We start from the raw sequence: 24,537 nt of genomic DNA, 5'->3' as shown, positions 1-24,537 counted from the left end.
TCATATCAGGACGGTAAAGCTCTCGCTAGGTCATGGCACGGCATCAGTCTGAGTAGCTCTAAAGCTGCTTGGATGCATGGCCAATTAACATTGTGCTTATAGCGGTCCAAAACTCACCATGAGCAAATTTGGTGTGTGACAGCTTTGTCAACATGCAGACTAACTTCCATCGAGCATTAAGAAAAGTACAACCTATCAGAGGTCGATTTTGCACAAATTGGACATTTTTTCAGTTTGCTTTCCAGATTTCAACCAATGGGACAACTATTTTCAGAAAAAGATTTGGAACATACACTTTCAATCAAGCTGTGGAACCCAACCTGATATTAGGTCATTCACAAGGTAGCTAAAGCATGCGTGTATGCATAGATTTGAGTATCATGCTTCATGCGTGCAGCCATGAGATCGCCCATCGCGTAAATGAAGCTTGTGAGTGTGCATTACAATCGATACCTACAAAGTTCACATCCAGTGGATCTGGGTTCAGTACCTACAAGGCTCACTGCAGGTGAATTTGGTGCACACCATCTGCAGGTCACTCTGCATCCAGGCTGTTCAGTGATGAGTGGGCAATGGTTGTTTCTCACATTCTAGCACAAGCTGATGTATCCTCAGGTCAGCCAGATATGCCAGTGAGGGATAAGTACCCACGGGTCCCACCAACTAGGATACTAGGATACTGGACGGTCATAACAGGTGGACCCACCCGACCACGCCGTGCGGTCCAAGGCATGAAGATATGTGGAGCATAAGCCAGGAGGCGTGCGAATCAATTCAGCCCGAATATCACGGGATACTTGTTGTAAACCGATTCAGATTGTTTTCCATGTAACAAACTACTATGATTAAATCATATCCGATTGTAACCCTAAGTCGTCAACCTATATAAGGCAACCAGGGATGCCTCCCGAGGGCATCTAACACACCTCAACTCATCCCACCTCACGTTAACTCTTCGCATCTGCGATCAGCAATAAAATTCACCAGAACATAGGACGTAGGGTACTACTCTTTGGAGGCCCGAACCTGTCTAAACTCTGCACCCCTATGTTACCATTGGAGTTCTTGGTCTTACGATCTTCCCCGCCTACAAATCTACCACCTGGGTAACCCCTGGTGGATTGTCGGTCACCAAATCCGACAGTTGGTGCGCCAAGTAAGGGTGATCGTGAGATCCTCCCCAGCGAGGTCGATGGCATCCCGCCCTGGTGTCACCTTCCCCGAGAGCATGAAGGACTTCCTTGCCAATCCGATCCAACTTCACTTTGGGAGCATGCCGGTAGACTCCAACTCCACCGCCTCCGTCGCCGACTCGGCGCCCACCGCCAGCTCGGCATCCGTCGGACTTGCATCGATGGAGCAAGATCTTCACTCGAGAATCATCACGCCGCTTGCCCAGTAGGTCGGTGATCTCTCTCTCTCTCTCTGAGGGTCCCGTGCATCCTCGTGGCAACCTGCCCACCCACACCCTCCGATCTAATTGCGGGGCTAGATCGCATCAGCAACAGAATTGCTGAGTGCATCAATCTCTCCGAGGTGGCACTACGCCCCAGAAGGTCGATGCCGGGCCTTTCCCGCACCATTCGAGTTCTTGATCTTATGATCTCCCCCGCCTACAAATCTACCATCCGGGTAACCCCCTGGTGGACTACCGGTCACTAAATCCGACAACCAACTTTGAGTTGGCATGAAAATGATGCACTTATGTAAATAGAACCCAACCTAGAGAAAAAACACTAGCAGGAACATTGATGCTCTCTTAAAAAAGAAGTCTGTAATCAAAGAACATCGCGTAAATGTGCCCTTAGTCTACTATCTCACTAATTCCCCTTCTGAGTAAAGAGGAAGCCCCTAACAACTGGTCTACCAAAATAGGAGAATTGTTCTCATCCGAAACACAAAATCGCGCGCCATACCTGGACTACTAACACATTAACGTCAGAGAACTTATAACAAAGCAGGACATGCACAATGAATACAAAACAATTGCGAGGGAGCACAGCCTTATTGTCCACCTTTTCATGAAAGGGTTAATTGGATCCATACCATTACAATTTGCCAGTTTTGAAATATGCCACTACACAGGTCAAAATCATAGACATGCTATCAAAATTAGCTTTTTATTTGAGATGTGCAATTATTTAAATTGTTTAGACCAAATTACCCTCATCTTCCTTTTTTAGCCCTCTCTCACGGTGCCCACCTCCTTCCCATCCTCCGTGTCTCAATATTCCCCCGCCGCCACAAGCCTCAACGCACAACCCTAGGCCCTCTTTACTCTGCCAGCATGATCTGTGCAGCAACAGCGGCCTACCCCACCCCTGGCACCCTCCTGGGGCGCGCTCTTCCATCCCCGGTGATGAACATGAAAAGATCCACCCAGGGTTGAGTTTGCCACTTCTGGCATATCTCAAATAAAAAGAAAATCACGATGACATGTCTAAAATTTCAACCTTTGTAGTGGAATGTTTCAAATCCAGCAAAATTGTAATGGCATGTATCTAATAAAACCTTTTACGAAACCATTAAGTTAGCTCCTGTAGATAGTCTACCTACTGCCCTATCAGCCCAGCTACCTTAATCATCAAGCCTTTTGACCACAACTCACATGAAGATATGGTGTCTCCTTTTGTATTACTTTTTTTTTTCTCAAACATCCTTTTGTATTACTTATCACACGATATCGACCTCTCTAATACACGAAACCCTCAGCATATATGCAGATTCACCACAAACCCATTTCAGATTGATGGATTATGAAACAAAACAAACAATGCAAGGGGGAGAGAAGAACAACCTTCAATAGGTAGCAGAAGCAGCCGAGCTCGCAATCCCACCGAAGAACTCCACGATCACGGAGAAGGCTACGAATCCCTGGCTGGGATGGGCCGCCGATGGCGGCGGCAGCGGCGGCAAGGAGGTTTGATGAGGAAAGGAGGCCACCTTTCCCCAGATCTATTTCACAATGTAGGACAATTCCCCAATCCTCCACACCCTCTCATCCTGCGTGTTAAATCAAATTTTTCTTGCCTTTTCCGTTTCTTCTTGGCTACTTTCTTTAATGCCGAATTCTGCTTTTGCCCTAAATGCCAAAACCAGCAGCCGAAAACCGCTTCTCCTCTCTCTCTTTCCAAATGAAGCGTGCCACGCGTGATCATAGCATACAAGAGCAGTGGTGAAGCGAGGTGGACCTGAGTTAGCGCCTCTCTTCCCGCTAACCCTCCTCGTTTCCTCCGCCAAGGCTACTTTCTGAGACACGATTCCTATCCCCATGAGCTCTTGAAGCAGGCACGGCAAATAGCCCAATTGCGAGTGTGAAGCAAAGCTAAGCAAGTTGATGATGCAGGCAAAGACAGTGCAAGGCGAGGGCGCGGCAGTGTAGAGTAAGAGCTATGGCCAGTGGGCTGTACAATCCAGCAGCTCAAACCCGCACGGCCATTAGATTGCTGTCACGCCAACCCACCCCTTCAAAATCCATCCATCCCCATCGCCCCTTCCCGGTCGATCCCAATCGCCATCGCCCGCTCCCAAGCCGCCACCGCCGCCTCCTATCCCGCGCTGCGCACCCGCCGCGAACAGCTAGCCGGCGCCACCTTCCCTCCACCATTGCCATTGACCTCCACCACCACCGCAGGGCCAGTTTAACTGCCTCATCCATTTCACTCCCCTTCGCCTCTCTTCGATTCGTTGCCGACCTGCACTACCAGGCCACATCCTCCCCCTCGCCCTAGCCACGTCACCCTCCTCCTTGCTGTAGTCGCTGTCGTCACCAGCCACCGCACCTGCTCCGGCGACACACGCGGTGATAAGAGTGAGAGCTCCGACCCAACCCCTAGTTGGAACTCGAAGAGCAATCCGTTTGAAGAGAACAGGGCCCGGTTTCGATTAATACACCAAAACCCTATCCGAGGGTAAAACGGGAAAGCTGCAAAATTTAGGAGCTCTCCTTTCGTCCCTTGCTCCCTCGTCAGTTCCTATTCTACCGCCGCCTATTTGCTGTGCCTCACCGGCGGCGTCCTCACCGCCGGCGACGGGACGCAACCAGCGAGGCTCTCCTCCTCCGAAGCCTTATCAAGTCGAGGGGCGTCGCCGGCGTCCTCTACTGGTGCTGGACTGTAGTGGAGAGCAGATCCATCCGGGCTTGATTCGATTTCTTCTTTCGTTGGTAAGGAACCCTAGTTGTTTTAGATGGCTTGTTCTTGCAGCTCATCTAGGGATCTCTTCTTTTCTGTGACAGAGCAACCATATCCTTCTCTCTTCATCAATTTGTTGCTAATCCGTCAATCTTTGGTTTGGTTAGGTTCTTCTTCTGGGGGGCAAGATCAACTGCACAACTTGTGGTTGCAGTTTGTTTTGCAGAGGGACTGAGGGAGAGATTTGGGGGGTTTTGAAACCCCGCACGCCCCTAGCTGATTCCACACCTGTTCAGTATTGATGGGGAAGAAGGTGAAGGCTAAGCCCAAGAACCTGCGGAAAGCGCAGGAACGGGGTCCTTCAGCCTCATCCTCAGATGTTGGACCCAGCGATGCAGCATCGCAGGACACAAGCCACGCAGCAGAAGAAGCAACTGCGTCAGCCAGTGGCAGGGAGCATTGCGGCCACTACAGCCGTGACACTGCCCACTTGGACAGGGTCCTCCTGGAGATCTTGTCTTCCAAGCATGCTGCATCGTGTGAGCATTGCCGGGAGGATGCCCCCAGAAAGAAAGGCGGGGCTGGAAACAAGGAGAAAGGTGGGAAGAAGAAGAAAGGAGGCGCCTCCAAAGGTGCTGCTGCCAAGGCGCAGGCAAAGGCTGAGAAAAGTGATATGTGGGTTTGCTTGGACTGTGGTCGGCATTTCTGTGGTGGTGCAGTAGAGGATACAAAGCCCTATGGCCATGCCAGGCGGCATGCTAAGCAGGATCGGCATTGGTGGGCTGCAAGGTATGATGACCCAACAGTTGCTTATTGTTTGTCATGTGAAAAGGAGTTGCCAATTGAGATGCCCAAATTAGAGACAGTTGTGGCAGCAGCAGTGGATGAAAAGGTGGTTAGTGTTGAGGATACTGATGCATTGTATTCGGTTAACCCCCATGTTAATGTGATCAAAGGGCTGCCGAATCTTGGAAACACATGCTTCTTCAATGCAGTGCTGCAGAACCTCCTTGCGCTTGATAGCTTGCGCAGGAAGATGTTAGGACCAGATGTTCCTACAGGGGCCCTTGCTATGTCATTGAAGAAGCTCTTTGCAGAGACAAGTGCTTCAAATCATGCAGGAGGCGCGCTTAGCCCTAAGAACCTCTTCTCAAGCATTTGCTCAAAATATCCGCAGTTTAGAGGCTACCAGATGCAGGATAGCCATGAATTACTCCGCTGTTTTCTTGATGGTTTACGTACAGAGGAAACTGAAGCACGGAAGCTAGCAGAAGAAGCTTCAGATGCAGGGGTTCCCACAATTGTCGACTCCATCTTTGGGGGTCTGCTGTCTAGTACTGTGTCCAGCACAGAATGCTCACACAGTTCTGTTAAACATGATCAATTCCTTGATCTCTCACTCCCAGTTCCATCAAGGAGGCCTCCTACCAAGAGTGTTTCATCCCCACCCGCAAAGAGGACCAAACAGTCCATACGAGATAGGAACAAAAGTCGCAGATATGGGAAGATTCCTGCTCGAGCATCTCCATCAGTGGAGAGTAACAAAGAAAAGATTCAAACAATTGCTGAGCGCAACAATTCCCAAATTCCTGGTTCAGAACTCGAACAGGTAGTCAGCGAGAAAGAACTTGTGCCCTCTGTCTGCAGTGAGTCATGTGCTTCTGTGTCTAATCAAGAACCAAAGGTCACTTCGAATGTGGAGGATAGTGTATGCTGGTTGGATTACCTTGACAATGCGGATGAAACAAAATCTGAGGTTCTTGATTCTGCAGATTCTACTGAAGTGGGACAGATTTGGGAAAGTCAGGATGTTGCACAGGGTCCTTTACACCCTCAGGATGATGCCCTACCTAAAGAGCAAATTTTGGGTTCTGAGCACTCAGGTGAGAACACTGTTGATGATACTGCCTCTTTGCAGCCTGTTATCTTACTTCCTTACAAAGGATTCAGTACTTCTGCCAAGGAAATGAATGAAACCATAGAAAATTCACAGAATTCAGAATGTGCAATTCCTCCTCCAGTTGTTTCTCTGGTAACGGAAAATAATGCACAACCTGCATTTGGTGGAGACGTAGAACAAGATGACTATGTTGGTTTTGGTGATATGTTCAATGAACCAGAAGTTACTTCTGAAGTCAAGAAAGAAACTAGTAAAGCTGAAGATATTGATGTGATGGCTTGGAGTAGTAATAGTGCTGATGATGAAGTAGATGATAGTAATGCTCCTGTATCAGTTGAGGGCTGCTTGGCTTTATATACTGAACCAGAGCTGCTATCTGAACCATGGTTGTGTGAGCACTGTACTAATGCTGCACGTCTAAAGGCTGATAAAGCAAAGAATGACATGGAGATGGGGGATGGTGCTAATGAAATAAAGGATGGTGAGGAGACGATGGAAGGTGGTGATGGAAGACAAGATGGTGAGAAGTTGATCATGAGCTGCAACAAGGAGGACATTGATCAGATTATGACAACTGGTGGTTGCAAAAAGGACATTGATCAGATTATGGCAAGTGATGATTGCTCGGACAATGTACATTCTGATGTAAACTGCAAGGAAGGTGGATGTGCAAATCCTTCTTTGGCTGACCCTGAACAAAACTGCAATGGTAATTTTCGAGACTCAGAAAATACTACTATGCAGAGAACTGGTGCTGTGTTCACTACTGACAACACTGAACCGTCAAACAGTCAGACTGACCATAAGGAACAGTGTGTGGATTTGAAAAGATTAGAACTGGAGTCCTCATCTTTGAATAAGCAACAACATGTTTCAGATATCCAGTACAATGATGGACATAATGTGGATATAACTGCTGAAGCAACAGGTGCGCCAGTGAGTTGTGATAGTGATTCTGTCTCTTGCAATGCAACCAACAACGTAGAAGCTGAACGTGTTGGTGGTGCTGAAGAAGTTGTGTCTAGTAGCCTTCCATCCGATGCACAAAAAACCTTGCAGAGTGCCAAAGATAATGAAGAAGTCAACACAAGGAACCAGGGCAGGAGGAAGCGAATGAAGATGGTTGGTAAGGCACAGCAAGTGCAAGATAACCAAAATAAAAAGAAAGAGGATGCGACAAAGGTTTTCAGAGCTGCAATGAGAAGAATTCTTATAAGCAAGGCTCCACCTGTATTGACGATTAACTTGAACAGATTCAGCCAGGATTCACATGGTCGATATAAGAAATTGAAAGGGCACGTGCGCTTTAAGGAGATGCTTGACATACAACCATTCATGGACCCAAGGTACTGTTTACTTCTGAAACTATCTATTTTTTCCTTTAACCTGTCAATTGTTTTCTGGTTTGCTGCAACTCGTTACAACTTTATTCCTACTGGCCACATGGAGAAGGCGTCATTTGTGTATTCCTTACTTGCTGATCATGTGAACATTTGTCCTATGGTCACCTTAGTTTGGCAGTGTCTAATCAATTAATAGTACTCTTGCGAGTAAAATGTCATAGACACATCCTGAGAAAAATGAAATGTCATGCTTTCGCTTGTATATTCCAGGTAGTGTTGGTTCCTCATACACAATACCTTACCCTTGCCATCCGAATAAACCACTTTATTGATCTGATTGAATTGATTGCAGGGTGTTTCTTTTTGTCATAGATTTTCTTTTTGTGAAGAAATTAGACTAGCTTTTCTTATTGGCTATCGCCAGAGAAGTAGATGCTAGCCATGCCATAAATTTCATATCATGTCCCTAAGTTTATGTGTTGTAATGTTCTAACATAGAAAGATAATTGCTGATCAGTTGCAGTCTTATTGTCTGATTCAAGCTTTAATGTTCCTATCCATGAAAGAAAGAGTTAAAACATCAATCCTTTTCATGAGGGTTTCTCTATTGCAACTCATAGAGTAATTTGATTTTGATTTTAAGTATTCTATCTTATTTATTTATTTGCAAAAGCATGTTAATGATACAAAGGGGCTGCTTCTTTCAGGCTTTTAAGTGATATATTACCCCCTAAATGGTCAAATAGCATATCACCGCCAAATTGGCAACCAGTAAACATGCGTTGCACAGTACAATAGTAGATAAAATCCAATTTTTTGTGATCTTTTAGCTAATAGAATGGGATTTACCATTGATGTGCCGTTCTTTTTTTTGTGTGTACAGCAGTTTGTTCGTTTTGTGTGTGTGCGCGCGTGCGTAAGAACGAGGAAAAAAATAGTCATGTTCTAGCATCCGATCTTTGTTAACCAAACAAGTGCGCTCACATGCATATTCTTTCGATTTAGCGTAAAATTTTGAGCAGAATTCTATACTTACAACCCACACAATTCGAATTTGAATATGAACTGTGGTTAAGCTATGCAGTCATGTTTGAGGGCATATAGTGGTGAATATAATTTGTTAAGAGTCCTAATCAATGTACACATTATAATTTTCTTGTGCTTTGGTCCTTATTAACTTGTCATTACCTAACTTTGCTACATTTAGGACTGATGAGGGATATGTTCTGTATTGTTAATTAGCTAGATTTATAGTATTGGATACCGTATGATTTATAAATATTTAGGTATTTGGGTTTTAATGTCCATAACCTTCGGCCAAGGCCTTTTTGATGATGTCATGCCTTCTTCTATAATCTTGTGATTCTATATGATAGGAGTTTGCCGTGCTTGTGATCTATGGGCAGCAATAGTTCTTTGCATTGCGATTGACCTGTTCATCACTATTTTCTGTTACCTGCAGATGTAAGGAGACCAACAATACCATTTACCATCTAGTTGGCGTTGTTGAGCACTTGGGAACCATGACAGGAGGTCATTATATTGCGTACGTGAGAGCTGCCAAGATTGGAGGCCGGCAGCAGCAGAGCAGTGGCTTGAAGTCTTGGTTTTATGCAAGCGATGGACAAGTCAGAGAAGCCTCTCTGGAGGAAGTTCTGAACTGCGAGGCTTACATTCTCTTTTATGAGAGGGTGGGCGACTAAGATAAGATCTCTGTCAGCCCATTCATCAATCGTTAAGGGTAAACTGGGAGGTGGGAAACAACATTTTTTGGTGGGCATGGCCCAATGAGTCTGCATACTAATGTAGCTATCGACCAAGTCCATTCTGTTCCTTCGGTTGAGTCGCTCCATGGCCCCAGGTGGCTTCAGTGCCATCCGTTTGCTCGGTCGGCCGAAGAGATTTTCACAAGTGGACTTGAACAGCAAAAACTGTTCATACTCCCCTACAGCCATTTCTTTTCTTTTGGTCTTTGGAGAACATAGGTGGTGGTGTGGAGATTGGTCAAAGTTGGCAGGGTTTTGTCAAATGGTTCAACTCAATACATTCCTTTGTTGTGTTGTTGCCCCTAAATTTTGAGCGATGGGGGCCATACATACTGTAACGTGTTTAGCCTCTATCCTGTAGCTGCAATTGTCACAGAGCTGTTTTCACCCTTATCACCCGGAGAGAATTTGTATCCGAGAGATCCTTTCTGTTCTATATATTCAGATTCGTTTGTTATGAATTCCGCGCTTGAAATTTTGGTTTCGGAGTTTGCGTCCCTTATGATTTCAGCCTCGCAGCTTGTCCAAAAGCTCTAGTGGACTAGTGGTGCTGGTAAGTTGGGTTGCAGGGCAACGAACAGGCTCTGCACGACTACGGCGTCCAGCCTTTGATTGGCTTGCAACTGCGCCAAAGCAAGGTGGACCGCCGCTGGTGGCGTAAAGCGCAGCGAGTTTACTGCTGGCGTGCCTGAACCTGTGTCGCTCAGCTCGCTGTCACTCGAATCACGTCTCCCTGCTGCCGGCCAGCGTTGATCCGTCGAAACTACGGCAGAAGCTGGCGTTGGCGCAATTTGCCAGGAATCCGGCGTGAGGAACGCGATCAGCAACCGCGGCTTTGCAGTTCCGTTCCAGGTGAGGAAGAGGAAGCCATCCGCATCCGGTGCTGGACTATGACCTGAACGACCGCCACCACTCGCCGCCCCGGTGGACGCACCAACCTGAAACGGCCCGACCCCCCGTGCCAAACGGCCAGAAAAGTAGACAGTTCCTGCGTCTGCCTGCCGCGCGCGGCGCCTGCCCATCCGCGATCCGTGTCCCATCACGAGGCAACGGCGGTCAGGTCAGCCAGCCGGGGCAGCTCCCGTCGGACTCGGACCCCGCAAAAGTCCGCGCCGCGCGGTGGAAAACGGGCGCCAACCCGTCACCCTTGACCCTCCCGCTCGGGCGCGGCTTGCGCGACGCGGCCGGCCGAGCCGAGCGCGCGCGGCCGCCAAGTGGCGCTCGAGACCGCGCGGGCGCGCACGACGCCTCGAAAACAAGAGTCCGAGCGGGCCAAGCAAAACTGGAACCGGTCGCGACACACGACAGTATAAACAGGATAGCGGGTGGCAGCGCCAGCAGTGCAGGCGGATCAGCAGTTCCTCCAGTCAGCCATCGCCTCGTTGGTGGTGTGCGCTCGAGGGATGGAGGTGCGGGTGCCGCCGCCGGGCTCGCGGCAGGCGCGGCCGCGGCGCGGCGTCACGCTGGCGGAGCAGCTCGCCGCGTCGTCCAACCTACGCGACCTCCTCAAGCTCCGCGACAGCGACGGCGAAGGCGAGCGCGCGGCAGCGGGCAGGCGACGCACGCTCCTCGACGCCATTCGCGACGCCGACGAGGACCGCGGCCCTCCTCATGCCGTCGCCTCCGCCCGCCACGGCGCCTGCCCCGCGACGGGAGGCACGGCGGCCGCGGCGCCAGCGCCGGAGCCGGACGCGCGTGGGGAGCGGGTGTCCCTGATGGCGCTGCTGGAGCGGACGGAGCAGCAGTGGACGACCCGCGCGGCCGGCGGGCAGTGGAAGCGCGTGGACGCGGAGGATGAGGCGCCGCCGGAGGAGAAGGAGAATGACAAGGGCGGCGGCGGCGGCGTGGGCGGGCGGTGCTGCGTGTGCGTGGCGCGGGGCAAGGGCGCGGCGTTCATCCCCTGCGGCCACACCTTCTGTCGCGCCTGCGCCTGCGAGCTCCGCGCCGGCCGCGGCCGATGCCCGCTCTGCAACGCTACCATCCGCGAGGTCCTCAACCTCTTCTGACCCGCCGCCGGCGACGGCTGTTCTCTCCGCAAGAACAGATCTTTCCATCGTTTTCGAATCAGTTGGTGTATGGTGACGGATTCATGCTCCAAGCTGGAATCCAACCATTCCATTGATCAGAGAAAGCATTCGGTGTAGATAAATTTTTTCCATTTTCTTCCTGCTTTCTTTCTAATTTCTCCTTTTTCGAACCCAAGATAGATTCAACAGAACACTTGTACTACCACCATCACTGCCGTAATGGATGCAGCATTCATGGATCAAATCCAACCCAGCAATCTCCATCTCCAGGACGTAGCATTTTTTTTTTTTTGAAACTCAGGACGTAGCATTTTGGTAGTAAAGGATCCTTCGCCCTTGGCGCACATGAAGGACGAGTACCATGCCGGCAGAATATTCCGGCGTTACTGCTCGGAGATTGCGTGATGGTACCAGTACGCCACAGCATACGCGTATCATCTGAGTCGAGGGCTCGCGCGCCGCCCCATCCACCATCACCACCAGGGCGCCAGTGCATGGGTTCATCGAAACTCCACCGGTTCCCCGCGTTCAACGCACCGGAACGTTCAATTCAAACTGCAGGGATTGCTAGAATTGTTGAAGAGCAGGAGAAGATAAGCCATGATCGATGACTTTTCTCTTTGATGGTAAAAGAGATGTGATGACTAGAATTGTTGAAGAGCAGGCCATCTGCCTGCCCAACCTGAACACGTTAGGCCGATGTGTTTGACTCGGCCGAACGGCTCTGTCAAGTCGCCGTAGGGTTGGTCCGAATCCTAGCTCCGGGCGAACAGTCCGGATCAAGCATCCAAGTCGGATCTCACTAGACTGCCTGCACGTGATGGACCAGCCCCGATCGCCAGCGGACTGCGCAGGCGCAAACTTTAAAACCGTTGAGATGCTGCGTGGAGCACAGAGATTTCACACGAAACAATGTGATCCCCGCTGTAATTTAAACTAAAAGGACTCAGGCTGGCGGAGGACACATGTCTGTTCATCACTGAACCCATCTGCAGCTCAACATGACAACATCGACCCCATAATTGTGCAGCCATTGTCACCGATCATCAGAGCCGGTGATCGAGCCATTCAGGCGCTGGCACGGCAGCGCCATCCGCGGGCCAAACTATACGCGGCACGGCGCGCAGCTTCGATTACATCTTGCTGGGTAAGCTAGCAAAGCTACCTTTACCATGATGCCATCCACTCCTCCTCGCCGCCCTATCCGATGGTCAAAACCATTTACCGCAATCATCAACCCGGCGGTGGACACTTGGCGAAGCTGTTGAGGCCCGATGCGGCGCAGCCACGACCCCGGCCGGACACGCAGGCGCGCTCATCCCGGCGCCGTTTTGTCTTTGCGAGCGGCGACAGCGCGCATGATTGCGACGGGCCTGCCGCGGCGGCGACGAGCCACCGGTAGGCAGCAGGGATCGGCAGGGCAGCGAGGAGCTGGGGTCCGGGCGGGGCGGGCGCGGACAAGCGCATAGCTGGGAGGGTTTGCCGTGTAGCTCGCAAGATTACAGGGCTGGTCCGTGGACTGTAGCGCGCGCGGCGGCCGGCGCGATGCCCCCATTTTCTGCAAATTATTGTATTGGCTCGTCGGGGAGAATGATTGTACGCGGAGATGTCCTTTGTTTAAGAGGCCTGCAGCAACGAGTCTTCTGTAGTTATTAGGATCCCATTCCCGTGCATAAAATAGAATTAGAAAGCCTCTCCGATCCACATCTGTCAAGTCCCTCCTGGCTTTGTGACATGGCCCAAATCGGTTATGTTCTTTCTACTGAAGAACATTGGCAGTAGATATGGGCGTATGGCACACATGAATCTTAGTTCGGGAAGCTACATTATGGCTCTAGCTAGATCGGTGGTTGGGGCGTTGAGCTGCTTGTCCATCCATCTACTGCATGGGGCTCCAAAGATCCCGTGGCCCATCACTCTTATCATTCACAGCGTTCAGATGGAGATCGCCTCCGTGTGCAGGGGAAGAAAACGACGTCCTCTGCAGATACAGTTCGATCCTATCCACGACCACGAGACCACGACGCTTCCCCACCATGTCTCCCTCTACGTATCCGGTCGATCTCGGCCTGCATTGCTTCCGTGTGTTCTACCGATGAGAACCCATCCATCAGGCCATTACCATGTGCTCTAGCACCTAATTACTATACTAGTATACTTGGAATCTTGGATGTGGGTTGCTAGACTCATAAACAATTCAATGGGATTCAGTTTGGACCACGAAATCAAGTGTTATTCCCTCTTCTTTTTTATTAGCTACAATTCATTTCCTTTTAACTTTTGGATTATTTTTTACATGATTTGTCATTATTATTCAACACGTAAAAAAAGAAAAATCCGACAAATTCCTTCTTCCTCTTTGAAAATTACTAGTGTTTACACTACAAATCCTTTTCTTATGAATGCACTAAACAAGTTCCAGAAGCTACGTACGTACTCGTACTACTTCAACCAAAAAAAGATTGCGATAGCCGGCAGGACCTGGCTTTGTGGCCTGTAGTCGTTGTCACCGTGCAGTTCCACAGAAGACTGAAAACTCCCGGTTTGCGATACAAGGAAAGGCCTTCCATTCAGAACAATGCTCATGACAAACACAGACAGGCATAGACAGTTGGAATATTTCATCAGAGATGCCATCATGCTAATGGGTGGCTATCCACGTATTCGGACTATGGTCCAAACACATTTCAGAAAGATGTCGCCTCCAAATTTTCTATACGCGGTAAAGAATAATGGAGATGTTTCTCTTGCTTTTCCCTTGATGCTGTGAACCCTCCCCATTTGGATGGCACTGTTTGCACATCTCGGAGCTCGACTTGGCGCCAAGATCTGTTCGGCGTAAATTCTAAATTCCAAAAGATCTGTTCTGCAGGGAACACGAAAGAAGGCTTTCGGCTTTCTGCTTGCGTACCTCGCTGTCAAAGAAAGCACTAGTGCCAGGCCTGAGTGCAGAGCTGCTACTCCAAGTAAAATCACCACTGGACATCAGCTTTCGAGCTCGAGCATACAGTTATGGTCATCGCACGTTACTCCAAGCTTTAGGCAGAATGCCGCGAAGGATACAAGTTTACAACCGTGTATGATTGTGTAAGTTGGTAACTTGCAAAGACAGCAAGTCGCATGCTACAAATATCTGCAGGATACTCGGTCACGAGCTAGGCTACTCATGTCCCATTTAAAACGCAAGAATTTTTGTACAAATTATTCTTATACACAAATTTCTCAAGTCAGAATTTTTTTTTTGAAAGTATCTCAAGTCAGAAATGAGGAACCTTTTCCATCCATCTGTACCCATCCACTGTGTTCTAAAACTCTAGCTGGATCGGACTCACGGCCCATCTGGCCCACAAACACTTACGCGCCGCCGAGCCTCCTCCCCCGCCCAGGCCCAAATCGGTCAAGAGAGAGAGCCAGACAGGAACAACACCGGACGGACAGCCGCCGCCACCGCGTTCTCACACGCCGTCGGCCATGTCGCAGCGGCCGGAGGCGGGTTCTCCGCCTACGGCGGGGGACGACGAGGAGCAGCGGCTGCGGGCGGCGCTGCGTCACCTGCAGGCGGAGGCGGGGGTGCTCGAGCGCCTGGTGTACAAGCACCGGAACCAGCACCGCGGCGCCGCCTACTTCCAGTACCTCCTCAAGGTGAGCGCCGCGTCTCCACATCCTCCTAAGGATACAAGGACAACCCCCACCCCGAGGTTGGCGAGTGGCTCGCGCTGACCGGTGATGTGTCCCCGTGTGTCTGCGCGTGCAGGTGAGGAGGGACCTGAAGTTGCTATTTGGCGCCGGTCTCGCCGAGGTCCTCAACGCCGTGTTCCCCGTCCTCGCATCCCGCAAGCCGGCCAACACGATCCTCATCCCGACGAAGTCAGTCTGCTATTGCTTTTGCGCTGCTTTCAAATTTCACTTGCTATTGTCGGAATAGTTGATCTGTTCTTACTTTGCTTTCTTCTGGATTCTGATATAGGCAGACTAAGAAGAAACCTGGTGCGAACCGCAGCCATCATGAGAGGCTTTTGGGTGTTGCCCGCTTGTTATCCCAGGTGTGTTTTGTGTTTGTGCAGCATTGATGCTCTTGTGATCATGACTTATCTGTAGCCTGGAAGAGAGATTTCATACTCTGCCCAACTTTGTATCATATCAAATCTCAGTGAAAAACTTCTCTGTCCAGATGGCTGAACCTGTCATGAAGGCAGCAATGTATCCTTTGTTTTCTGTTCTCATGTCCACTTGTTCTAGGCTTACTGATAAGTGAGTCATGCCTTGCCATTGGCTTAGCCTCATAAAACAAAGCAGATATAAATTTCTACCCTACCTCTATGGTTGAAACATATCCAAAGTTCCTTAACCTACACTACAGTCAGATAACATTTTTACTTGCTAGATCATTCTTCATCGATCTTTGTACCGCAGTGTTTTCTTTGCTTGCACGAATAAGGGTCCTGATCCAACAGGTGAGAGTTACAGTTTCTTTCTCTTGAATTTCACCTTGGAACCACACGCTGACTGATATTGTTACTCTTTCTCTTTTCCTTACAAAAGCTTTTGCCATAGCCTCTGAACCTCTGGTACTTGCTTCACAGATGTTACTTGATGTTGTTTCATTATACAATAAGGTTACATATCTTACTGATAGGAAGCAGGCTGTTAAGATTAGCATCGGTGGAGTGCAGGTCTGTTTCGCTTCCACACTAGCAATTATGTAATTTTGTATACCATGGAGAAACTCTACTGTCTAAGCCTGTGTTTTCACTCTCACACAAGCTGATCTTTCTGGAAGATATAATGATTTCACTGAATAACTTTGCCTCATTTCCCTTCGGTTATTCCCACAGGCTTTTAGAGAATATTACCCCTCTATGAATGATGCTTGTACAATTCTGGAGTGTGTATGGGTGAAAGATAAATTTGTTTTGCATGAAAAGATGAAAAATAGCTGTCAGGAAACACAAGTTGAGGATCAGAAGCCCTGTGGTCCTGAATCTTCAATCCAGTATGAGACGCTTCCACTCATTAGTGAAGGTTCAAATGCTTTATTTTCTATTATTCATGATAAATATATGAAGATCCTGAATTCTTAGTTGCATTGTTTGATGCTTGCTTGCTGAATGGGCACTGAGTTTGAATGGACATCAAGCACCTTAGTAACATCATTACATTGTGAAAAACATAGCTGAAATCAAATGTATAAAATTGAATTATTTAAGGATAATTTATCATGCTGCTTGTTCCCATGCAAGCTACCAAGGCACTTGAAACTAGCCCTGTTCATGGTTCGGTTTCCCAGGTTTCTGGTTTGTTTCCAAACCAAACTAGAGCTTGCTGGTCTGGGTGGGGCTGGTTTTGTACCGGTTGCTAGCTGGTGGAAAGTACCGCCGGTGCGGGCTGGGCTGGCTGGTTTGAATGGGTTTATGTTGGTTTAGTTCTGGAGACGTGGAGTGACCACACAATGCTGGTACTGCTAACTCTGCACGTGCGGAATTAATCAAGCGCGTACTATTGGCTACACACAAGGAATGTACAAAATTGAAGCTATGTAAATATGTAATATATCAGGTGTTTTTGACAAATATAATTTATGAAGAAATTCCAAGTTATGAACATGGCTTTGAGCTCTCCAAAAACACCTGGAATTCCATTGCCTAAAATGGTACAAATTCTGTAGAAATTCTCTAAAATACATATGCCTGTGCAGGAAGACTAGGGCAGCTGCCTTACAACTGCAGCTATACACTAACATGAATAAAGAAAAAGCAAAAAAGAAATGCATTGGCTGAGCAGCTCGTGATTAACATTAAAATGAGATCCAAGAAAACGTCAAACTGATAGACCAAGCCAGATGTTGCAGCCTTTGGTTTGGCAACACCATGAATTTTTGACATACTTGAATGAAAATATTATGCTTCCAAGTCAGTCAAATCTGAGGAAAACATGGAAAAGAAATTTAGATAGCATGATTACTCTAAACTATTAAAGATGACAACAGGAAAGGCACAGAACAATAAAATGCTGACATACATTCTAACCTTCATCTACTGAGTTAGCAGCCGGTTTTTTCAAACCGATGAACAGGGCTACTTGAAACTGGCATTTTGGGTTATCCATCAATCTTTGGAAGTATGCCACATTATAACTTTTTGTTGGTGAACAGTTACCATTGAACATGTTGGCATGATTTATAGTGATATGGCTGATAGCATGGCGACATGTCTGCAATACTAAGATCAGCTAGCCTAGCTGAATGATAGCTAATAAGGTGCTGGTTTTCAATAACCAGGTTGTCCGTATTACAGCTATGATGCAACGCTTGATTAGTCCTTTAGATAATTGTAAGACACCTTTCAGGTTACCACTAGTAGTCAATTGTTATTTAGGGAACCAAACACAAGTATAATTTTCAGTATTGAACTGTTTGTTACGCATTCAACTGAACAGGCTCGGTTCTTTTTTATCACTTCATGGTGTCTAACTTCAAAAGCATTCTTGTTAACTCCATTGCCCTATTTGTGGCCATTTTTTCAGACACACTAAACCTTGAAGAAACGAACCTGTCAGCCAAACAGGCAGACGCTGCTCTGGCTGAGCAACCGGACAAAATGAACCATTGCAGTGGTGCTGGATGTTCTCAGAGTGGGAGGCAACTGGAAAATGAAAGTGGTGCTTGTTCAGTTCCTGACACCCTTAATACTTGCATGCATTCAGTTCCACACTGGAACCTCAAGCATGAGACTAGGAAGAGAGTAGCATTCATTGCTGTTGGAAGTCCAAAGGTCCCGAGTGCAGCCTCAGAAACAAAATCATCAGAAGTAAACAAGAAGCAAAGACTAGACATGATTTCACACACCTCTGTAGAATCTGGACTCTACAACAAATTGCTGGATTCTGAGAACGTGGAAAAATCCATACTTTAACATCTTCGGAAATTCCCTCTTCTTTGTCAAGGGAAGAGCAACAGCTAAGAAAGTGCTATTGCAGCTTTTAGATAACCAGAACCTGAAACGATTTGTACTGTAGCAGGACGAAGGTCACTATTAGCTTAGAGCTTCTGAACCAGAACTTTTCTATTGTTTCTAACCAAATTTCACAATGAGCTGCAAGATTGTTTTTGTAGGGCTTGTGTATTACGGAGATATCCATGCTTGTTTCAATGTTCAGTACCACAGTTCATATAATTGAAAGTTTTGTTCGCACTAGCAGATTTTGGCTTACATATTTATATTTATTATGTGCTTTACTTGTGAGGTCTCAATTTGAAAACCTCATGTTAATTTGGGCTTCGGTTGGCGTTGTGATGACCTGTGCATGAAAATTCTGGTTTACATAGAATCCATAAAATATATAAATCAGTGTCTCAACATGACCCATTCAGCTCAAGATGGAGCATCTCATGTACTATCAGGTAGCCAGTAACCTATACTATAAAAATGAAACTAACCGTGCTTCAAACAAGAATAATTGCTGAGGCAAATATATCTTAGAAGATCTCGCTATTTCAATGTATGTTATTACAAGATCAGTGACAACAAGGAGCGCTAACAAATGTGCCTGCTACCCATCAGGGCAAGCTTGGAAGAGCAACTTTGTCGAAGGAAAGAAAGCTAACACGCCCATTATCCACAAGGCAATATTTAAGAGGAATACCTCCAAAATTGTTTTCCACCATTTCCAATTCAACCCTTGTGGGGGGCTTATTCCTGCACCGAAATGAAAAATAACGTCAATATCTTTCTTTAGGACTTTATGTCAAAGTTGTGATACTCCGATACAAACATGGATCAACAGAGTATATGAGAGCAACCCTATTATGTTATAAATTTTATTCATATGCTATCACCAAAGTTGTCTTGAGCTCTTTTTTCCTTACTTTCATGAACAGTGTATCTGCACTTCATAAATTTACAGACTCTTAGCCTACTACATGCCTATGGCTATTTGTCTATCTTCAGGATAAAAGTTAGTGATAATGGAAAGAAAATGTGATACGTTGCAATAAAACAGTCACAATGAGGATTAACTGAGAGTCCACTTAGACATCACAAATATTCAATCAGCTTTGAGACTGAGCTATTCATTTCTTTGGTCCATATAGCTAACAGATGGGTAACAATTGCGAGTAAATCTACTAGAGCAATAAATCAATTAATGTGCATGCCAGAGCCTCCCTTGGTCTCCATGAAACCTGGTCCATGTGTGGCAGGCTGCCAGGGGCACTCACACGCATTTCAAACAAGAAGGTATTGCTAAAATCATATCAAATGCACCACAGGGGGGAAAATCCTTTCATGTTTACAGAAAAATAGCTCAGTAATTCAAGTAGTCTAAATGATGATGGACCCTATATCTACACGAAAATACTGGGAGACCAACAGAAGATGAACTTTGGAAGATGAAATTGTAATTGACTGGATAAAAGGAACATTACCTTAACAGACATAAGAGGAAACTAGGGGTTCCTGGGGATGATTTTTTAAACTTGCTGTTAGGCAAATACACTTCAAAGGATGGAGATATCCCATCAATGTGCATTTCCTTCAGGGTTATATCACTGCAGGTACTATCGACTCTATTGAAGCTCTGATCAGTGTGAACCACACTCGTGGGAGGAACAGTAGTGTCACAAGTACCACTACTCTTCATTGTCCAGGGAACACCATATCGTCCAACAATATAACCAAGCGATTTCAAGTGCTTATAAGCTTGGAAGGCATCCCAAGAGCACCCATATTTTCCTCCAGCGATCTTTTCATAGATGCCTTCTATTCCTATCGTTTCATCCTTGTCATTGAGAAGAATCAAGGCGCCTCTTTCAACCAAGAACCTGCATGGTTTCAACAAGCCAGAAATCAATGACACGGAATTCATTATTCATGCACAATCGATTAACAAATGGCTCAGAGGTTCAAGCAGCGATGAGTTTATGCTGGCCTACTGGATGCAAAGCACACCATGGCTAAAGGGCCAGTACAATAATATACCACGAGGAACCTGACATACAATGCACAGCTACGGCATTCAATCGAACAGGTGGCGCACCCGATCTCCTCGACGTTGTAGCACAGCTTGCCGCCCCGGGTGACGCCGGTGGTCAGCCACAGCTTGCCCTTGCTCTCCACCACCTCCGCGGCACCGGCCTCCTCCACCCACCGCGCGCGCGACGCCACATTCCTGCGCCCACCGCCGCAGAACCCATCGAGCGGGCGGGTCACACTTACACAGGACCAGCCAGCACAAACTGCTCATGCAGAGCAACCGCAAGCAAAGCACTCACCTGAACTGGACCCTCGAGGAGGCGGACGGAGCTACGTCGAGGAAGGGGTTGACGTGCTGCTCCTCGCCATCATCGTTTCCCGCGGCGGCGGCGGCGCCACCCCCTGGAGCGCGGCTCCTTCGGCGGCGGTCGCCCGCAGCTGCCATGATTACTTTTCACTTTACCCCAGCGAAATTTTACTTCGTTGAACTTAGAGTTAAGTCTCACTGAACCCTAGGCCCCACATGGATCACGAGTGACCCAGCCTGTCAGGACTGAACGGCATGAGACAATGACGAGGGGGCCCAGAAGAAGAAAGCAGCGCCCCCTTTTGTTCTTCCCTTCTAAAACAGGGGGAGAGAAAATAATCTCCGGTTCTGTCGCGCCGTCGCGGACTCGCGGTTTCCCCCCTCCTCACCAACTCCTCCGTTTGATTCGGTTCGGCGACTACGTGCGGATTTCTTGACCCTCCCGATGCGTACGATTCCGTATCTGATCGGTTGTCGGTCTTGATTCGGCGAGGCAATCGCAGCGATGGAGGGTGGGACTATTGATTCGATCGCCGCGCAGCCGACTCCCGCACTCTAGGTCGAATTTGCTCATTTCTAGCAAAGTCTCCTCACCGTTGATCTTGGTTGATTTGGTAGATCTTTGCTGGGGATCGTGATTTCGGGCTGTAGTCTTGTTCGTCAATTTTTTTTCCCAATCATCCCGCGTACAATTATCTGGATTTTTCCAGCTTACCATCGTTAGTGCTTTATTATTTGCTATTTCTTCGGGATTCGGTTGTTAGGTTTGGTTAAATGCCTAGGTTTGTTAAGAATTTTAGAGCACTTGCGCTACTAGATAAGGGATTGTACTAAACCATATGTCCATGAATTTCAGGTTCACTGTGGAGTTGAGGTGAGTATCTTCATCTAAGATAGCATGAGCACTGTCAGCAGCACAAGGCGTGCCCCGAGGAGACTGTCGCAAGATGGGTCTGCTGATAAAGTAGTGGTGAACTTGGAAGCAAGCTCCCCAGTGGTGGGAAGTTCACCGAGCTTCCCAGTGGCGGGAAGCCGTCAGGGAGTATCAGCCACTGTTGCTGGCGCACAAAACTCACCTATTGATGTGGAAGCCATTGAAGATGAAGTGCAGGCAATATCGCCATCACGAGTACCCCCTCCAGTATGATTCTCTTGAATTGAAAGAACTACTACACTTTTCAATAAGGTCATGTGTACTACTAATGTAGTAATGCTATGTCAGTGGTTCATTAGTTTGTTTTTTAGGAGCATGTGGCATGCCTTTACTAGGCCTTATTGAACTCTTTATGTATTGTGGTTCTTTCTAATGCTTGTTTTTCCTGTTAAATAATACATCATTGGCTAGCACTGATATTGAACCATCTTGTATTCTGCAGAGGAGAAACAGGAGAACCAGGAGGCAACCTGTAACAGTGGTTGACTTGGAGGTTGAGGGTAGCCAGCAAGGTTAGTTTACTAATTATTGTGCCTTTTAGAATGAATCTGCCCATTAAATATTTAGAATTACAGGAGGAATTGTATTTGTTCATCAGTCTAATATCAATTCTTCATTCAGAAACTGTATATTTATCAACAACACAAACAATTTGAGCTTAATGACTACTACAATGTGCTACTAAGGGCCTGTTTGGGAGCACTCCACTTCAGAAAAACCAGCTCCACTTCACCAGCTCCACATTTTCCTAGCTCCACTCCACCAACTCCAAAAAACATGGAGCTGTTGCACGTGTTTGGCTAATGGCAGTGCTCCAGCTCCAAAAACATGAGCACTTGTTGTGAATGGTCTATTTTACCCTTTGTGAACGGACCCACATGTCATACTCTTCTATTTTCTCCTCTCTTCTTCCTCTCTCTCCTCTCCTCTTCTCTTCTCAGTTTTTGGAGGTAGGACATGCAGACGAGGCGCAGCGCTCTCCGGTGGGCACCTGGCCCGAGGAGTTCGCCCCCGGCCGGCCCGCGCCCCGGCCGCGCCGCCGCGGGGGAGCTCGCCCCGGCCGGCCCGCGCCCCGGCCGCGCCGCCGCGGGGGAGCTCGCCCCCGGCCGGCCTGCGCCCCGTGGGAGAAGAAACGGAGACGACGGAGGAGATAGAAAAATCGAACCGGTAACTTGTGTAACCAGTGGCAATGGTGGGTAAATAACCCCAACTCCATGAGGAGGTCTGAAAAGGAGGTTTTTGGAGCACCTCTTGAGGTACTCCATAAAAAACGTGGATCTACCCCCCTGCTCCACCTTTTTCCTGGAGCCGGAGTTGCTGGAGCTAGACGCGTTTGGCTGCAAAATTTTTGGAGTTGGTGGAGTGAAGTAATTTTTCCTGGAGTGGAGTGCTCCCAAACACCCCCTAAGATGACTGTATCTATGATTATACATTAGGACTAACTATTTCAGTAGTGTCACACATCAATATGCTATTCCAGAAGTTACTCATATTTTTCATATTTCTAATTTCTTAATTGAGTGACTTGTAGATATTGCATATATTTCCATGTTTATTCTGGAACACCTACATGGCTACATGATAAATATCTGACTTCACAATGTCCCTTGTGATTTAACACTCCTGTCCGTAATCATGCAGTTATTTATTCAGTCATGGGTGTTTCATATGACGATGCATCTGTGTCTTCTGATCTTCCTACAGGGAACAAGCGCCAGAGGGTTGTACATTGCCTCTCTCAAAATAGGGGAGAAGGGTCCAGCTTTCAGGTATTTAATCTTATCTGATGGGAGTAATCTTTTTCAGCTCTAAAATCAGCCAGATTTATAACTGAGTACTTTCCAGCTATTTAAAATGGCAATTGGTTTCTGGTTTATGCGCGATCCTAACTTGCACTTTCAGCAGTCTTAGAGTTGTGGATCATGTATGTTGTCCTTTGAGTGGACTAAGAGAGTAACAGTTACCTGTTTTAAATTTCTATATAATATTCTCCTTGGCCAATCAAGTATTGAAACATAGTTACATATCTACTATGGCATGATATAGGTCTATTCAGAATTTCATATTGTTCTTGACAGGTGCTGGCATTTAATATTTTTTGAAAATCCAGAGTTTGTTACTGTTATATTTCTAGTGTCACTTTATGTTCTGTAACTCACTGGCTTGCTTATTACATACACTCGAGTATATTTCAAGAATTTCAGTTGAACGGCTGAGCTTTGTTTGAATTTTGCATACTAATTGTTTCTACATTATGCTTTGCATTGAACTCTGACTATGAATTTCTGCTGACAGGCAAATAAGGAGGTCCCCAAGGAACCAACTTTTACCTGCCCGATATGTTGGAATAAGATGGAGGAGCCCGCCACAACACCTTGTGGCCATATCTTCTGCAACACGTGCATTAAGCAAGCCATCAAGGTTCAGAAGAGATGTCCTACGTGCAGGAAGGGCCTGAGAGCAACTAGCGTCCATCGTATTTATCTTCCAAGCACCGCTAGTTAAGGTGAACCCTTTTATCTATCTGATGGCTTATAGTAATTTTGAGGGCAATCAGCTGAACTCCATCGTCGTCCAATACAGGTCAATTGGCTGTATCAGAAACTTCTGATACAATAAGGATGTGCAATTAGGATCAGAAGTTCTCTCTCAGTGTGAACAATAGATGGATATTTCACCCAGTCTGTATCATGTAACTGCGTCACCAGGAGCTCATCGGCTCATTGCGACAACTTCCTGAGAAGGGAAGTGGATAGCTTCAGTTTTACTCATCACTTGTTGCACCTACAACTTCAGAATATTATTGTGTTGTATGTATTAGGTAATTGGCTTAGTTGATTAGTGTAACTGGTATTTGCTTCAATCTGAAATGATAATAGTGAGTTGCAAACTTTAGCATTTATGGATGTTCTTTTTTTGGCATGTTTGTTCAAAGTGCATTACCTGGCAATGTTTTTGACTGTAATCAACACATATGGTGTGCCGCTGCGAATCAACGGCTCAACTATAATGGGCTCCCTGCGTGCAGCACCCCCCGTGCTGGAGATGTAGAATTTAATTGCCAAAGTATGGGCGTATTGCTCTAGAAAATGTCTGGGCATCAATGCGAACAGAGGGTGGTCTGGTTTCGACCTGTAAAATGGTTAGAAAGACGTAGA

The 24,537-nt window shown here is 47.2% G+C and overlaps 5 protein-coding genes across 7 annotated transcripts; 4 read left to right on the top strand and 1 right to left on the bottom strand.

The window, feature by feature from the left end:
* Nucleotides 1-3,897: 3,897 nt before the first annotated feature.
* Nucleotides 3,898-9,603, top strand: LOC117843811 (ubiquitin carboxyl-terminal hydrolase 2). The gene is made up of 3 exons (XM_034724526.2): nucleotides 3,898-4,165; nucleotides 4,301-7,379; nucleotides 8,839-9,603. The coding sequence occupies exons 2-3, from the start codon at nucleotides 4,435-4,437 to the stop codon at nucleotides 9,077-9,079; spliced, it is 3,186 nt and encodes a 1,061-aa protein (XP_034580417.1). The 5' UTR covers nucleotides 3,898-4,165; nucleotides 4,301-4,434; the 3' UTR covers nucleotides 9,080-9,603.
* Nucleotides 9,604-10,143: 540 nt separating this feature from the next.
* On the top strand, nucleotides 10,144-11,418 carry LOC140221713 (uncharacterized). Its single transcript, XM_072291482.1, has one exon. The coding sequence runs from the start codon at nucleotides 10,546-10,548 to the stop codon at nucleotides 11,146-11,148; it is 603 nt and encodes a 200-aa protein (XP_072147583.1). The 5' UTR covers nucleotides 10,144-10,545; the 3' UTR covers nucleotides 11,149-11,418.
* Nucleotides 11,419-14,570: 3,152 nt separating this feature from the next.
* LOC117842253 (uncharacterized) lies at nucleotides 14,571-18,365 on the top strand. Its single transcript, XM_034722634.2, has 8 exons — nucleotides 14,571-14,811; nucleotides 14,924-15,036; nucleotides 15,137-15,212; nucleotides 15,341-15,369; nucleotides 15,530-15,623; nucleotides 15,753-15,842; nucleotides 16,005-16,191; nucleotides 17,692-18,365. The coding sequence occupies exons 1-8, from the start codon at nucleotides 14,641-14,643 to the stop codon at nucleotides 18,078-18,080; spliced, it is 1,149 nt and encodes a 382-aa protein (XP_034578525.1). The 5' UTR covers nucleotides 14,571-14,640; the 3' UTR covers nucleotides 18,081-18,365.
* Nucleotides 18,366-18,621: 256 nt separating this feature from the next.
* LOC117842255 (uncharacterized) lies at nucleotides 18,622-20,681 on the bottom strand. Of its 2 annotated transcripts, none has more exons than XM_034722638.2 (4): nucleotides 20,438-20,681; nucleotides 20,164-20,334; nucleotides 19,592-19,987; nucleotides 18,622-18,863 (listed from the first exon to the last, which is right to left on the bottom strand). In XM_034722638.2, exons 1-4 carry the CDS (start codon nucleotides 20,581-20,583, stop codon nucleotides 18,725-18,727), a joined length of 852 nt encoding a protein of 283 aa, XP_034578529.1. In that variant the 5' UTR covers nucleotides 20,584-20,681; the 3' UTR covers nucleotides 18,622-18,724. The 2 variants fall into 2 exon arrangements, with proteins under 2 accessions (XP_034578529.1, XP_034578530.1); XM_034722639.2 differs by having other exon boundaries at nucleotides 20,203-20,334; nucleotides 20,438-20,642.
* A 97-nt stretch (nucleotides 20,682-20,778) lies between these two features.
* On the top strand, nucleotides 20,779-24,301 carry LOC117842257 (peroxisome biogenesis factor 10). 2 transcript variants are annotated; one of them, XM_034722640.2, is made up of 6 exons: nucleotides 20,779-21,004; nucleotides 21,302-21,586; nucleotides 21,822-21,891; nucleotides 23,021-23,148; nucleotides 23,675-23,885; nucleotides 23,963-24,301. In XM_034722640.2, the coding sequence occupies exons 2-5, from the start codon at nucleotides 21,344-21,346 to the stop codon at nucleotides 23,882-23,884; spliced, it is 651 nt and encodes a 216-aa protein (XP_034578531.1). In that variant the 5' UTR covers nucleotides 20,779-21,004; nucleotides 21,302-21,343; the 3' UTR covers nucleotide 23,885; nucleotides 23,963-24,301. The 2 variants fall into 2 exon arrangements, with proteins under 2 accessions (XP_034578531.1, XP_034578533.1); XM_034722642.2 differs by having other exon boundaries at nucleotides 20,783-21,004; nucleotides 23,084-23,148.
* Nucleotides 24,302-24,537: the final 236 nt, after the last annotated feature.

The sequence above is a fragment of the Setaria viridis genome, chromosome 2, assembly GCF_005286985.2.
Source record: "Setaria viridis chromosome 2, Setaria_viridis_v4.0, whole genome shotgun sequence".
Classification (NCBI taxonomy): domain Eukaryota; kingdom Viridiplantae; phylum Streptophyta; class Magnoliopsida; order Poales; family Poaceae; genus Setaria; species Setaria viridis.
Note: the sequence above shows the minus strand (reverse complement) of the source record. Positions and strands in the feature narration are given on the sequence as shown.

Excerpts from the sequence above, each read along its gene's own strand:
- LOC117843811 (XM_034724526.2), top strand. The coding sequence starts at position 4,435 with ATGGGGAAGAAGGTGAAGGCTAAGCCCAAGAACCTGCGGAAAGCGCAG. Across the intron at positions 7,380-8,838 it reads CAACCATTCATGGACCCAAG|ATGTAAGGAGACCAACAATA; the intron begins GTACTGTTTACT and ends TGTTACCTGCAG.
- LOC140221713 (XM_072291482.1), top strand. The coding sequence starts at position 10,546 with ATGGAGGTGCGGGTGCCGCCGCCGGGCTCGCGGCAGGCGCGGCCGCGG.
- LOC117842253 (XM_034722634.2), top strand. The coding sequence starts at position 14,641 with ATGTCGCAGCGGCCGGAGGCGGGTTCTCCGCCTACGGCGGGGGACGAC. Across the intron at positions 15,370-15,529 it reads CCTGTCATGAAGGCAGCAAT|TCAGATAACATTTTTACTTG; the intron begins GTATCCTTTGTT and ends CCTACACTACAG. Across the intron at positions 16,192-17,691 it reads GCTTCCACTCATTAGTGAAG|ACACACTAAACCTTGAAGAA; the intron begins GTTCAAATGCTT and ends CCATTTTTTCAG.
- LOC117842255 (XM_034722638.2), bottom strand. The coding sequence starts at position 20,583 with ATGGCAGCTGCGGGCGACCGCCGCCGAAGGAGCCGCGCTCCAGGGGGT. Across the intron at positions 19,988-20,163 it reads GAATGCCGTAGCTGTGCATT|GTTCTTGGTTGAAAGAGGCG; the intron begins GTATGTCAGGTT and ends GAAACCATGCAG. Across the intron at positions 18,864-19,591 it reads TTCCTCTTATGTCTGTTAAG|GAATAAGCCCCCCACAAGGG; the intron begins GTAATGTTCCTT and ends ATTTCGGTGCAG.
- LOC117842257 (XM_034722640.2), top strand. The coding sequence starts at position 21,344 with ATGAGCACTGTCAGCAGCACAAGGCGTGCCCCGAGGAGACTGTCGCAA. Across the intron at positions 21,587-21,821 it reads CATCACGAGTACCCCCTCCA|AGGAGAAACAGGAGAACCAG; the intron begins GTATGATTCTCT and ends TGTATTCTGCAG. Across the intron at positions 23,149-23,674 it reads GAGAAGGGTCCAGCTTTCAG|GCAAATAAGGAGGTCCCCAA; the intron begins GTATTTAATCTT and ends TTCTGCTGACAG.